The sequence below is a fragment of the Barbus barbus genome (genome assembly GCF_936440315.1).
Source record: "Barbus barbus genome assembly, chromosome: 22".
NCBI classification, from domain to species: domain Eukaryota; kingdom Metazoa; phylum Chordata; class Actinopteri; order Cypriniformes; family Cyprinidae; genus Barbus; species Barbus barbus.
The window spans coordinates 12,885,925-12,901,365 of record NC_136750.1 but is presented as its reverse complement, the minus strand read 5'-3'; the positions used below and the strand labels follow the sequence as shown (position 1 = coordinate 12,901,365).

Sequence of the window (15,441 nt, the reverse complement as noted above, 5' to 3'; positions counted from 1 at the left end):
GTGTTAATTTCGTCGACGATGATGAAAAATATTTGCCAACGAACCTTTTTTCTGTGACTAAGACGAGACGTTGACGAGCTGAAACTAATATCTGATGATAAAAACTATGACGAAATTTATGCCACATCTTCGTTAACAAGACGAGACAGGACTAAAATGTTATTTGAGGACTACCGGACATTCAAAATACATCCTATAGGCTAAGTTAACTGTCTTGTCTTTGTTATGTTGAAACGAAAGACACTTAGTACCGGATGAAGTGCTTCTTATTCTTACCCAAAAATACAAAATGGAAGAAAGAGTTAAAACTGGACTCAATCTTGCTACTAAAGCTGTATGAATATTTTTTTATATATATATTTATTTGCTTCTTTTCCATTTTGCATTTACTTGTACTTTTACTTTCAATACTTAAGTACGTTTAAATATCAATACATATCATATACTTTAAGACTTTTACTTATGTAATATTCTAAACGAAGACTTCAACTTCTACCAAAGTAATTTTTTGGTAAGATAACTGTACTTTTACTTGAGTATGGCTTTCGGATACTTTATACACCACTGCACACACACACACACACACACACACACACAGCCTTCTTATGCTTTTAAAGGTTCATCCAAGCAGTTTACAAATTTGACTAAGTAAGTTTACAGTTTATTTAATGCTATACTCATCATCTGATCAACAATTTATCATATCTCTTCCCTTTCTCCCTCAAACACACAGGCACATACACAGGATGTCATAACTATATAGGCCTATAGTTTTAGGATTCATCAGTGTGGATTATAGTTTTATTATATTAATAAATTACACTTTTAGAAGTTTTTAATGTGTCAACTCTCACTGTTGACATCTCGACATCCCTTACAAACATATAAAAATACACAGACATCCATTCTCAAATGCACATAGATTGCCCTTCATAAAGAGCTGGACTAGTCCTGGTGGGGATAATAGTAGCTCTGTGAGTGAGTGTTTATCAGTTTGCCCTTTCTTCTTTATCATTGAAGTAACAAACAAATGAGAGAGAGAGAGAAATGTATTTTATAGTTTATATTTTCGGAGTGTCTATTTACACTAAGTGCAAATAGCCCGCCTTGTTGGCAAAGGCTATTTACACTAACTCTGCCCACTAACGTGTGATTGGGTTAGTCAACAATAAAGAAAGACATTCCATTAGCATCGGTTTCAGTGGCGTAGATGGTAAAGCAGGTTTTTCTTTTTACACGAACGACCTGAGTTCGAGCTCATCTTTTACCAAACTTTTTTCTCCCTTTTCAAATCTCATTTTGCATCAGAAAGGCATTTATTTTCAATAAAAATTAAGGGAATAATCAAAAAGTTGAAAATAAAAGTATCGGGTAGGGTTAGGGTAGGTGTAAGGAGGGCTTTATTGTCCCAATAAGGTGGCATCAATTTAATAATTTGAATTAAAACTACAATTTACAATACATTATTATTGCGTACTGTTTTATAATGTATTACAATACTGAGGAGCAGATAATTGCCACTATTTGCAATAAGTAGTATAAATAGCAGACATATTTCTGTACACTGTTCTAATGTTCTTTATTGGTCAATTTTGAGAGAGAGAGAGAGAGAAGAGATACAAAAAAAATTAAATACAAAATACTGGATGGTGGCGATTCTGAGTTGTCATCCCTCTGTACTGGTTCAGAGGATCTAATGGAGACTGAGAATAGCTATACTGATGTATCAAGGGTGATAATTTCATACAATGTCTATAAAGCAGTGTATGCTATTGCTCATGCTCTACACCAACTGTTACAATGTGGTTCTAAGGAACAAAGCTCAGATCACATCTGCAAGACTCAATCAAATTTCTCTCCATGGCAGGTAATAATCGTGTGTGTGTGTGTGTGTGTATATATATATATATATATATATATATATATATGTGTGTGTGTGTGTGTGTGTGTTTGTGTGTTATAAAATATGTAAAAATTCTTATTATTCTTTTTAATTTTTTAAATTATTTATTATTTTATTTTTTGCTTGCTGTAACTAATTCAATAGCTCCTTCACTAGCTGGAGAAAGTACGTTGTACAAACCAGTTCAATGAGAAGGTGTATTTTGACAACAAAGGAGAGCCTGTGCCCCTCTATGACATAATTAACTGTCAGAAAAATGACAGAGGTACGATCCAGTTTCAGATGGTGGGCACCTATGATGGATCTGCCCCACATGGACAGCAGCTTAGGATAGATGAGGGGTTAATTCAGTGGGCAGGGGGACACACTGAGGTGAGCCTGTGCTTGAATGACAAACAGTTGTGAAGCTCTTAGTTATTAGTTTCCTGATTTTATAATGTTTTCTATCTAGGTTCCTGTTTCCTTATGCACCCCTCCTTGCCCCCCTGGAACACGGCAGGCCACTCGACCAGGACAGCCTGTCTGCTGCTTTGATTGTTTGCCCTGTGCTGAAGGGGAAATTAGCAATATCTCAGGTAAATATCTATCTATCTATCTATCTATCTATCTATCTATCTATCTATCTATCTATCTATCTATCTATCTATCTATCTATCTATCTATCTATCTATCTATCTATCTATCTATCTATCTATCATCAGGAGCTACACATTATCACCAAATAAACTGATCAGGACACCGATGTGGACGGTTTTATTTTGTGATAATGACCAGCTACCTGTCCAGTATCTCACTTATTACTTGGCTACTCACCAAATAAATAAATATATGGTCTTAAAATATTGATGTGAGTATACAGTAAATGATTGCATAATTCTAACTGTGTATTAGCTTAAAGCCCTGTGACCACAAGTGGTTTGGAGAATGGATGAATGGAATTATCTTAAAACTTCTGCTAATACAATAGTAAATTTTAAGTTTTTTTTTTTTTTTTAAAGACAATTGATCTAGGATTGAGTATGGTGGCCGAGATAGCTCAATGTGCTGCAACTTAAGAAAACACATGCAAATAGAAAATGCACCAGTAAATTAAGAAAACATCTTCTTCAGTTTGACAGCATGTTTGTTTTGTGGCCACAAGAAAAACATATCGTTCCCTCAACATAAGAATTCATGGCCATGAGAAATGAACGTTGTTCCCTCAACATAAGATCTTGAGGCCACGACTTCACATCTCATGGCCACGACATGTGGATGTTGTTACCTTGACAAAATGATCTCATGGCCATGACAAAATTAGGTGAACCAAGTGAACTAAGTGAACATGTCCCCTCCTGGTCACCATAATACGGAACAAGACACCAATGTTATAATAAAGTAACGGAGGTTTGAGTTGTGACCCACCTGACCCGTTATGACCTGTCTAACCGGTAGAGAATTATGGATGACTGTGAATTGTTGGAAACATTTGACTGCTGAATGCCACAATCGATATTCTGAATAAAGAAATAAAGTATTCCAAAACAGATTATCCCAGAGAGTTGTGTAATAATATTGTATACATTTTGGAAATCTGGTTGACCCAAAGTGTCTGTTTCTGTCTACTAGGTGCTACTGAGTGTATCAAGTGTCCCCAGTACTACTGGCCAAACAAAGGAAAGGGTGTCTTGTGTTGCTGGCATAGAGGAGTTTCTCTCATACCATGAAATCATGGGAATAATTCTCATATCTTTGTCTCTCTTTGGAGTTGCTGTGGCAACTGTTATCACAGTGATTTTCTTCATTTTTAGAAGCACACCCATAGTTAAGGCCAACAACTCCGAGATGAGTTTTCTGCTGCTGTTGTCTCTCAAACTTTGCTTCCTTTGCTCACTGGTGTTTGTGGGCCGGCCCTCACCATGGACATGCCGTGCCCGACAAGTTGTGTTTGTGTTGTGCAAGTTACTTCCAAACTGTAATATATTATAGATTACTTGTTACTGTTATTTAAAAGTAATTCCTTACCTTACAATATTACTGTCTCAGAATTGTACATGACTCCTGTATTACTTTTGAGTTACTTTCACCAAAATATCTACAGAAGTAGAACTTAACATTCTAAAATTACAAAATGTAGAGGTACATAAAGCTCATAAAGGTAAGAGTAATACATCATTCGGAACTGTAAAGGGTTAACTTTTATTTGTGCGCACTCACAATGTCAACAAAACATTGTGCTTTTATCTTGAACAGGAGCGCTTCACAAAAATGAACTGAAAGTCAGCGAATACATGCCTCACAGACATGATAAATATATCTATAGAAAGCTTTAAATTACTACTTAACGAAATAAATAAAAACAAAAACGATTTAATATAATTGTTATCCGTGAAGATGCCTCTCTAAAGGCGCATCTAAAGAGGAGATGACGAATCCTTACTATTTCCCCCGGACACATTCATGCTAATTACTTTTGCAGGGGCTTTTGCTTTATTGTGTGTATTTGAACACAGAACTCTTCATCTGTGCTGACGGCTCGCTGCTGCTGCGGGACTCTAAACACCGTCGAGCCGCTCTTGACAGTCACGGCAGCACGGACTCATGTTATTTCCACCAGCACAGCAATTTTTTCATCAACAATTGATGTATGTCTAAAATATAAATATAAGGCGAAGCCAAAAACAGTCCGAGGACCAGCCCGCGTCTGAACTATGAAGTAACTATTGGCCCGAAGGGACATAAAAAAGTTGGAGCCCGACTTTAAATTGAGAAAAAAAAAATATTTGGGCTAAAAGTGCGTTGTAACGCAAGTGTTACTGAACATGTACGGAGTAAAATATTACTGAAACTTTATTAGTAATGCCTTACACTACTGCGTTACAGCAAAAAGTAATCCGTTACAATCCGTTTGAAACACGTTACTCCCAACACTGCGTTTGGGATTAGCTTTGTTCTATGTATCTCATGCATACTGGTCAAGACCATTGTGGTGCTTTTGGCCTTTCGTTCCACTATGTCTGGTTCCATTTCTCTTAAGTTATTTGGCCCTCCACAGCAAAGGGTTTTCATTTTCTGCTGCACGACAGGCCAAGTTATCTTGTGTGCTTGCTGGCTGGCACTAGCACCTCCTTACCCCTACAAAAGCACGTCCTATCAGGGTGGTAAGATTGTACTAGAATGTAAAGATGTGTGGCCGCTAGGATTTTGCCTGGTGCTGGGCTATATTGGATTACTCTCTTGTATGTGTTTCGCCCTTGCCTTCCTTGGAAGGAAACTTCCAGATACATTTAATAAAGCTAAGCTCATTACATTTAGTATGCTTATATTTTTTTGCTGTGTGGATCTCATTTATACCAGCATACAGCAGCTCACCAGGGAAATACACAGTGGCTGTTGAGAAATTTGCCATTCTTGCTTCCACTTTTGGACGTCTGTTTTGTATTTTTGTACCTAAATGTTATGTAATTCTGTTAAGGCCTGATTTAAATACTAAAAAGGGAATGACTGGAAAAATGTCAAAATTAAATGTTATTAACTTACATGACAGTGACCCTGTCAATATGTCATTTCTGTTCATCATATTGTTTGATTATGATTGTTATATTGTTATAAATATATAGGAGCCATTACTACTGTTTACTAAATTTATTTTTGTAAACATTCTGTATTTTATTGTTGTGTGTAACCATAATTAACACTTGACAACCACGTTGACATAATTAAAAAGCCTTTTATTGCCCAAATGTCCAAGTTGACACATGCAAACAGAATTGAAATCAGAATTTGCAATATATATATATATATATATATATATATATATATATATATATATATATATATATGTATATGAGCAATGTTACATGAGTAGACATGAGATACGGCTATATATCGGTACGGCTGTGATTCGGCCATAGGCACGAGGCTGCAGACCAAGTGCCAAAGGTAAACAAAACGTGCCGATATACAGCCATATTTCACGTCTACGAGTGTGATATTGCATTTATACAACAGTTTAATGGCACAAGTGTGTAAATAAATTAAGAACAACAATGAATATCTGTAACAGCCCTCTTTTGTGCAGAACTACTTCCTTCCAGTTGACAGTTTAACAGCTGAGCCCAAGCCTCCATTACTAATTCGAAAGGAAGTAGTAACGAAGGAAGTTGCTTCTTTAAAAGCTTATTGTATTACTGTATTAAAAGCAGTGTATTATGCGTAGTAGAGTATTATGAGAGAGATTAACTCAGTGAGTGTGATTGCCTGCATCAGATACAGCATTTACATTTACACATTTACATTTATTCATTTAGCTGACGCTTTTATCCAAAGCGACTTACAATTGCTATATATATCAGAGGTCGCACGCCTCTGGAGCAACTAGGGGTTAAGTGTCTTGCTCAGGGACACATTGGTGTCTCACAGTGGATTCGAACCCGGGTCTCTCACACCAAAGGCATGTGTCTTATCCACTGCGCCATCACCACCCTACATTTATTCTTCAGCATAATCTCATATTCACAATAAAACATTAGTTTGAATGTCCACTGAGGAAAGTGACAGGCTCTTTGTCATTCTATCCTTTCATCTGTTTAAGGGTGATTTCCATTGACAGCACTGCTCAGTGCATTTGTTGGTTGTGTCTTACAAGCTGTTATTAAAAGTAAAAACTTCCATCTGAGTCTTTTTCAACATAAAAGTCTTTACTGCTGACTCGTAAAAACAGTCTCTTGTCGCCATCTAGAGGCGGAACAATGTAGCTAAAATCACCATCACAAACACACACACACACACCATTTCTCAATATTAAACACTATTGTTAAAAAACTACTAGTAGAATTATTTATATAAAATATTATTTATTAATTAATAATTTTGAATGAACAACAAATACGGCACACACACATACACACACACACACACTGATTCTCTAAGGTCCAGCACCATCCATAATGCGAATATATAATGTTCAATGTTAATTACTGTGTGCACCTCTGCAGTGCTTTTGTTGTGTGACTCAGAGGGCTTTTGATGGTACTTTACCCATTAGGTGTTTTTTGGTATTCTGCTCTGGCCTAAATACAATAATGAAACACTTTGGAGCAAAAATACAGAGAATCAGACCAAAGCTTGATGCTAAAATAGCAAAAATCTCCACAGCTACAGTAAATTTTCCTGGAGAGCTGACATAAGCTGGAATAAAGGTGACCCATACAGCACAGAATATGAGCATACTGAATGTGATGAATTTAGCCTCATTGAAGTTATCAGGCAGTTTCCGGGCAAGAAAAGCTAAAACAAAGCAAAGGAAAGCTAGCAAGCCAATATAACCCAGTACAGCCCAGAAACCTATAGCTGATCCTAAACTGCATTCTAGAATGATCTTTTCTTTGTAGTGTTGCATATTGTTGTAAGGAAAAGGAGGGGATATTGTTAACCAAAGCACACATATAAGGACCTGTACAAGAGTGAAGCCCAAAACACTGAGTCTCTGTTGAGGAGGACCAAACCATTTCATAACATTACTTCCTGGAAGTGTAGCTCTGAAGGCCATTAACACCACTATAGTCTTCCCTAGAACACAGGAGATACAGAGGACAAAAATTATCCCAAATGCTGTGTGACGCAACATACAGGACCACTCAGTGGGCCGACCAATAAAAGTAAGTGAACAGAGGAAACACAGAGTTAATGAGAAGAGAAGCAGGAAGCTTAGTTCTGAGTTGTTGGCTTTTACAATCGGAGAGGTCCTGTTTTTGTAGAACACTAAAGTTATGCTTAAAGCCACTAAAGAGCCAGCAACAGAGAAAGCAGCCAGTATAATCCCAAGGATCTCATCCCAGGAGAGAAACTCCACTGGTTTAGGAAGACACTTGTCCTTCTCATTATTGGGCCAGTACTCAGGTAGGCATTTGTGACAATCTAAAGAATCTGGAAAATGAAAAAAAATCAGTGCTTAACAGCCATTCATGAACCACGGGAACAAAATGGGACATGCTTCTGATCAAACTATTGTTTTAAGAAAGAGCAAGGAAAGGTGTATTATATGGTGCTGATGTCTGCTTATTTTTTAGTAATGCATCAAAAATACATTAATATTCTGTTTGGTGATAAGTCTACATACACATCTCAGAAAATGTGCAAAATGTTAATGATTTAAAAAAAAAAGAAGAACTGGTGTTATTTATTTATTTGTTTAATTTAGTAGGCTACTGCTCTGAAAAGATACAGTATTTAATATAGCAGATGTTTATATAAAGTGCACAAAACAAAAGAAAAATAAACGAACCAGTTCAAAAGTTTACATAGCCTTGAGTCTTAAAACTGGATGATCAATGACTGTTTTTGTGTTTTGTGATAGCTATTCCTGAGCCTCTTATTTGTCCTAAGAAGTTAAACTGCCCACTGTTCTTTAGAAATAATACTCCGGGTCCTGCACGTTCTTTGGTTTTTGATTGTAAATCCATCTTTTCACACGCAAGACAATTGAGGGACATGCACAACTATTGCAAAAGGTGCACACATACACTAATCCTCAAGAAGGAAATACACTACACTTTTGAAAAGCATGACCAGTGTAAATGCTGAGTACATTTCTAAGATTTTTTCACGTTTTAAAATAGATTAGGTATTAAATATTTTCCTTTTTCTGTATCATGACGTCTCTTATGTAATTGGCCCAGAAATATCTGTTATTTATCCAGCAGCATAAACCCAATCAAAGTACCTGTATCATTGCTGATCTCTCCTTCAGCACAGTTAATGCAGTCATAACAGCAGACAGGTCTTCCTTTTTTCACAGCCTTCCTAGTGCCTGGAGGACAGCTCTCACTGCACACAGACACAGGCACCTGCAGGTAACATGTACATACAGGATCAGAATCAGAAATTAACCAAGACCTTTTTTTTCTTGTTTTTTTCCTGTTATTTGTTGTTATGCTTATGTTAAAAAAACAAACAAACAAAAACAACATACATACATAACCAACTCAAGGCTGTCTAGTTATGTATGTTCAGTACTTGCATATGATTTATTCAAATTACCTGTTTCAATGAAAAACATTGCATTTTTATATGGTTAAGAGGACATATAACATCAAAATTTAAAAATGCCCCTTAAAACCATTTTCAGGGGTACTGTAATACACTCTCAGTCTAGAAGCCACTTTATACCTTTTCATCGCCATCATACCAAATGATAGCTCTGTTCAGACTGAATTCTTGGCCTTTAGGCTTGGATGCATCATATTGACCCACTGTCACAAAATCAACTGAACCGTCTTCTTGAAGCTGCCAGTTCACAAGTTCATATGTGGCCACAGGGTCTCCATTGGTGTCAAATGAAACGGAATAATTATTTTTAGTAAAATTTACCCGTTTGAGTTGATCAAAAACCTGCATGATGAACATTAACAATTCAAACTGTGCTGTGATTACAATTTGCTGAATAATTAGAACTAAAATGGATGTGACTGTATAAATATTTTATAGTAGAATGCAGCAGAGTAATACATTACATTGATCCATTTTAAAATCTCTATGGTTTTACATTTACATTTACAATTTATTCCACGATGAGAAAACGTACCTTATGAGGATCAACTATGATGCTTTCGTCACATCGATTTTCGTCACAGACAATGCTATGGAGGGCATGGGCTATAGCATATGTGGCTTTGTACACCATATTTGTTACGCGCAACTGGGACGTGTCTGTGTATGGGTTCTGTAAATCGCGCAGGTCCTCTGTGCCATCACATGCTGGCATACCATTAGACGAACCTGTCTGCCGTTTTAGACTACAGCTGAATGAACTTTCCCAGAATTCTGTCAGCAGTGGAAATTCCACCGCCTGCTCTGGAGACAGGTCAAGTAAAAATTCACGAAGACCGGGGATAACAGATCGCGGGATTGCAAAACCCACTACACCGATACACAAATTATACCGAAGCATTTCTGGGTCTGTAACCCACGACTCACTGCCAATCCACTGCATCGGGGGAGGAGGCTGCTGGCTCAGCTCTTCTAAAAGAAGTCTCATATCACCTGAGGCCAGGAAGGCAACAATTACACGAGCCGTTGATCTGCGAATGACTTCAGCCACCCTTTTCAGTTTGCTGTGCGGCTGGGTCCTGTAATAGGCCTCAGAATACTCCACACAGATTCCCTCCTCCTCAGCAGCTTTCAAGAATGATGCCATGCCATTGTTCCCGTAGTCTGAATCACTGCGCACAGCTCCGATCCACGTCCATCCGAAGTGCTTGACCATCCGTGCCAGTGCTGCCGCTTGATGGTGATCGCTGGGGATGGTCCTGAAGAAAGTAGGGTACTGCCGCTTGTCACTGAGACACGCGCATGTTGCGTAATGACTCACCTATAGTGCACAATAGGAGGAAAGTAGCTATTTATTTCCCAACATATAACGACTTAAAATTCATTTTAAAGTCCGACTACTCCAATAATACTTGGTCCTGTGACAAATGTTTACAGATGTTTCCTTTAACGACAGGTTTCAACGTTTTTCCAGCTGGCAAATTTACGATTTTTTTGCAATTACTAGGCAGTTCTGACACAGCGCCAACATTTGTATTATTTATTTATTAATTATGTAAATAGGCCTATCTTAGAAGACTGAAAAACATTTATACTGAGCAAACACCTGTGGAATTCCAAAGGGACCGAAAAATCTTGAAGTGCTTATAGACGGTGTGGAACCAGATTCTCCGACAAGTGCGGGAACTGCAGCCGATTTTGCACAGGAATCAGTGTCGTTAAACATTAGATCTAGTCCGTTGGCAAGCTGTAATGCCACTTTGATTGCCATTGGCACAGAGCCACAAGAGTCGTATATATGATACCCTAATGTGATGCCTGGTAAAAGATCAGAGCTGTTGTTTATCTCTTGGATGGCGAACTGCAAGGCTCGAGCAAAGCGCAGCTCCCTGAAGTCCATGCTGTTGAAGCACACACGAACAATTATTAGGTATAATAATTCTAACACGCACACACTCTTTTAGTAATAACAATGTTAACACAATCACTTTAATCCATTTAAGACTGCTCTGGAATTGTATTCAATTTTATATCAAGAGCAAACCTGCCACTGCACTCAAGTGGTTGTGGCCGTCTAATGTAGATGTGCTTCTCTGTCTTCAGATAGTAATGAATGGTGAAAGCCCCTCCAATGACAAAGTCTCCGTCCTGGAAAAGTGCAGGGGGCTGAGGGTCAGCTTGGAGGATGCAGGTACCTAAATTATCCCCACACATAGCAGGACAAAGCCTGGCAATACACAGTAGTGTCGTTGTCAGTAAAAGATTAGCATGCATGTCTCTTGCGGGGCAAGCAACCATTCCAAATAGGAGGTGAGCATTACACCTTGTTTTAAATACCCACCAGCAACTACTGTTGAGAATAAAAAAAAAATATGTAAGAGGGTGTGGTTATTATTTCAAATCAGTCAATCACGATGTGATAATGTGTCTCGAAAGAATCAAGAAGTTTCAAAACATCCAAAAACAGTACCTTCTTTAAAGTCACCCCACCCCCTGCCAGTCTCAAGAGAAATGATGGTAATGGATTTTATTACTTATTTTGCAAGCATTTTATCTTATCAAGATATTTAATATGTTTCAGTGACATGTTCATGTTTCTGCTATACATGCAACTATATATGATAATAATAATTAATATAGCATATTTTAAATAAATATATAATTTGGTAACACCAAACTAGATCACAAGTTAACATTACTGTAACATTCAGGACCTTAAATTGGCATTGCATGCTTGAAGACATTTTAGAAGAATTCAAAACATCATGTTATTTAAACTGGTGGTTTATTCCTGCACCCCCAATAATACAAATAAATAAATACATAAATAAATAAATGACTATTTAAAAAAAATCTTATAGAATATACTCTGCGCACCAGGGGCCTCATTTATAAAATGTTGCGCAGAAACCATCCTAAATTTGATCTTACGATCATCTCTCGAATATGCGTACGTGTGATTCATAGAATGAACGTACGAACAGAAAACGCGTCTCTTTCAGATGTGAAATCTATGAATCGCAAATGATCTTGAACTTGCACGGAATTGAATGGTTTCAGCTCTCTGCCTTGTAAACGTCTCCTAATTAATGTCATTAACATATCAAATATCACCAATCATCATAATTTAGAACAGCACGCTGCAAGAACAGCTTACATTTCCAAAAACCTGCTATAAGTCTACTCCGACAGTAAAAAAGTGCGTACGTCTGCTCAGACCCTGTGATGCTAAGCACTTTTCCACTTCAAAGACAGTTTTTACAAACATTAACATATTAACATAACATTGATACACAATCTACGATATGACTGTCTATCATTTCAAATTAAATCAAATGCAATTGCATTTCTCAACCACTAGATGGCGCAATCAAAACACTACTGAGACATGACTACTGGGACTACTGGCATTGCGCGACTAGATCACTTTAGCCAGATCTCGCGATAAACATTTCCGCCATTTTATTTTACACGAGGCAGCTGTCGGAGAGCAACGGGCGAGCGACACTCTGAAAAGCGTCACATTTCTACTTCGATCTTGTAAGTATGCGTTTTATTTTTGGTATGTTCATTGTTTAAATTAGTTAGTTGTTATAATGTGTAGAAACCGTGACATTTTAACATTACCATTGCAGAGTACTATTTTTCTCCAACAAGTTAACGTTACCCGCACGTGTTATTGCAACTGTGTGCCCTTCTAAAATGTATCTAACAGTTAAATTCAATGTGGAGAAACTATGAAACTTATCATTACTATTTTTATATATATTTATTATTTACCATTATATTTTTGTTTTTAGATTAGAGTAAGAAATAATAGTTTTTGATTTAACGCAAATTTTCGAAGTACTTTACATAAAACTTAACAGCAACATGAAAAGAAATTATAAAAAAATATGTTTTCCTTTCCAATTAATAAAAGGTAGTGGCAAACAGTAGTCTTTAAAGTCTTTAAACTTGATAAAATAATTAAAATATGCAGCATACATTCAGTTTTCAGTGAATTTGTTTCAGATATATGGTGCATAAAAACTGAATGCTGCTTCTCCATGTTTGTTTTGACTTTGGGGATATAAAAGTAGCTGGCTACTGTCCCAGATGACCTGAGAGGTCTGCTCTGGATGGTTCATAATGCATCAGAAGATTAGAAATTTACTTTGGCCTTAAAATGTTAATTAATTTAATAACCAGCTGTAGTATTTTGATACTAGACAGACAGATAGCCAGTGTAAAAACCTCAGAAGTGGAGTGATGTAATCCACTTTATTTGATTTAAAGACACTGTTTATTGCAAATTATCCAGCAATCAGTCAACAAAGTAGGCTACAGCAATTGAATATACAGTACACTTGTCAATGACTACCATTAAATGTTTTGTTACCAACATTCTTCAAAATATATTTTTTGTGTGTGTTCCAAAGAAGAAAGCCATACAGGTTTGGAACCAAGTGAAAGGGAGTAAATGATTACATGTTTTTTTAGTTTTTTTTTAAGTGAACTACCCCTATAACTTTATGTTCATTAGAGTTATACGAGTAAGTGATAAAGAATGATATATAGGGATAGTTCACTTTGAAATAAAATTTTGGTATGTTTTAGCTTACCTTAATGGCATCCAAGATGTAGGTGTCATTGTTTAATTTGGACTTCTCTGTGCATGCTCTTTCAGGTGGTGACCATATAGACCTGCATTATATGACTGACAGACAAGAACGGTTTGAGCTAAAAATATCAAAATTGAAACTACTGCGGAAACAAAGACACCTACATCTTGGATGCCCTTAAGGTAAGCTAAAACATACCAAAATTTAATTTCAAAGTGATCTATCCCTTTAAAAATGATTGTCCACAATGCTTTTCTGGAGCAATAATTGTTTTCTTTTTCTCATTTGGCAGACGCAGTGATGACCAACTTTCCATTGGCGACTGAATGGGAAATAAAAAATTCAATTTCTGGTCATTTTAAACAGGCACCAGGGAGAGCAGGGGGCGGGGGTTATGGCTATAAAGCTAACAATTAATTAAAAATTTTAGTATCTTAAGTTGTTTTACATATTTTGCAATATTTTATTTGTTCATTTTTATGTTTGAATGTTGTCTAAGTTGTTAATATAATTGTTCTTAATAAATCCCTTTATATTCAAGTAGTTTGGATGGATTTTCATTTATGAGAACCTGTTATATTTGAGTGAAAAGAATCCTTATGCCTCCTTTTGTTGTCTATTACATGTATATGTAGTGTAATTGATGACTAATCTATTCTTGGGCTATGGTTAGACGTCTATTAGATTTTCACTGACAGCCCAAAATCAGCCTTGTTTTAGCCTAGACCCATATTGCCTGTCTATTAGATGTATATATGTAGTCGTTTAATAGCTGTCTAATTGATGACTAGTCTATTCTTGGGCTATGGTTAGCCGTCTATTAGACGTATATATGTAGTCATTCAATAGCTGTCTATTCTTGGGCTATGTTTAGACGTCTATTAGATTTTCACTGACAGCCCAAAATTAGCCTCGTTTTAGCCTAGACGTCTATTAGACGCAAAATTGCTTGCTGGGTTATATCATCGGTCCTATTCAAACCGGAGAATAGACCATTCCACCGAATCCAGCAGTGTCCGCCATAATATCGAAGTAAGTGTGCATCATTGATCATTTGTTCTGGCTAAAAAAAAAAAAAAAAAGATCATAACATGAGATCTGCCGTTTAGTTTAAATATGTATTATTATAACTCTCCTCGCTGTCAATAAAACATATCATGCCACAGGAAAAGTGAACAAGGGTATCCACTACAAATGTGTCTAAATTCATATAATTGTGGTTTAACTTTTGCGTAATGACTTTATGTAATTTCAGTGCTTATCTCCATTAATGAGAGTGGAATTGTTGGAGATACTTTGAGACTGTTAGGTTCTGATTGGGTAGTTGATGAGCAAACCCCCCTGGGTGCCAGTCAGAGCACCAATAATGAGGAGACAGGTGATCAGCTTTAGATGGTGTATTGGCAGAGAGAGGTAGGGCCACAGATGTACAATAAAAGGTGAAGATAGTCTGCAAAAAAATTAGTACAATAAAGAAAATGACTAAACTAACAACAGTAAACATTCACTGTTACATAATGAAGCCAAAGTATTCCTAATTCACATCAGTGATATTTCTCTATGAAACATACGGTTAAATGAAGGGAAAGAAGGTCTTTCACTGCCATGAGTGATAATTTCTCACTATGAACATACAGCTCCCATGTATGGATAGAATTGTGGCGAATCTGAGCAGCATTTACATAAACATAACGCTCATCACTCATTCTGTAATTTAACAGCTCAACAGAACAACATTGCGTCATTCAAACATATTTAAGAAACACTGCCACAATACAGTGATAGGAAACAGTGACACAATACTAGAAACACTTTCACAATAAACTGTAGCAAGTTCGTTGTGAAAGCTTGTTAATTACTCATTGTTTTTCCATTTGAATTAATTAAGTTAAAATAATCTTAATG

The 15,441-nt window shown here is 36.6% G+C and overlaps 1 protein-coding gene and 1 pseudogene across 2 annotated transcripts; one reads left to right on the top strand and one right to left on the bottom strand.

Moving 5' to 3' along the window:
- Positions 1–1,210: 1,210 nt before the first annotated feature.
- Positions 1,211–5,502, top strand: LOC306888647 (extracellular calcium-sensing receptor-like; annotated as a pseudogene). The gene is made up of 6 exons: positions 1,211–1,222; positions 1,664–1,876; positions 2,060–2,275; positions 2,355–2,478; positions 3,512–3,837; positions 4,829–5,502. The product of its transcript is annotated as an extracellular calcium-sensing receptor-like (transcript).
- A 1,394-nt stretch (positions 5,503–6,896) lies between these two features.
- On the bottom strand, positions 6,897–11,206 carry LOC306888523 (extracellular calcium-sensing receptor-like; the record flags this gene model as incomplete). Its single annotated transcript, XM_079446878.1, has 6 exons — positions 6,897–7,810; positions 8,607–8,730; positions 9,053–9,274; positions 9,468–10,253; positions 10,539–10,833; positions 10,977–11,206. 6 exons carry the CDS (start codon positions 11,204–11,206, stop codon positions 6,897–6,899), a joined length of 2,571 nt encoding a protein of 856 aa, XP_079303004.1.
- Between the last annotated feature and the right edge of the window lie 4,235 nt (positions 11,207–15,441).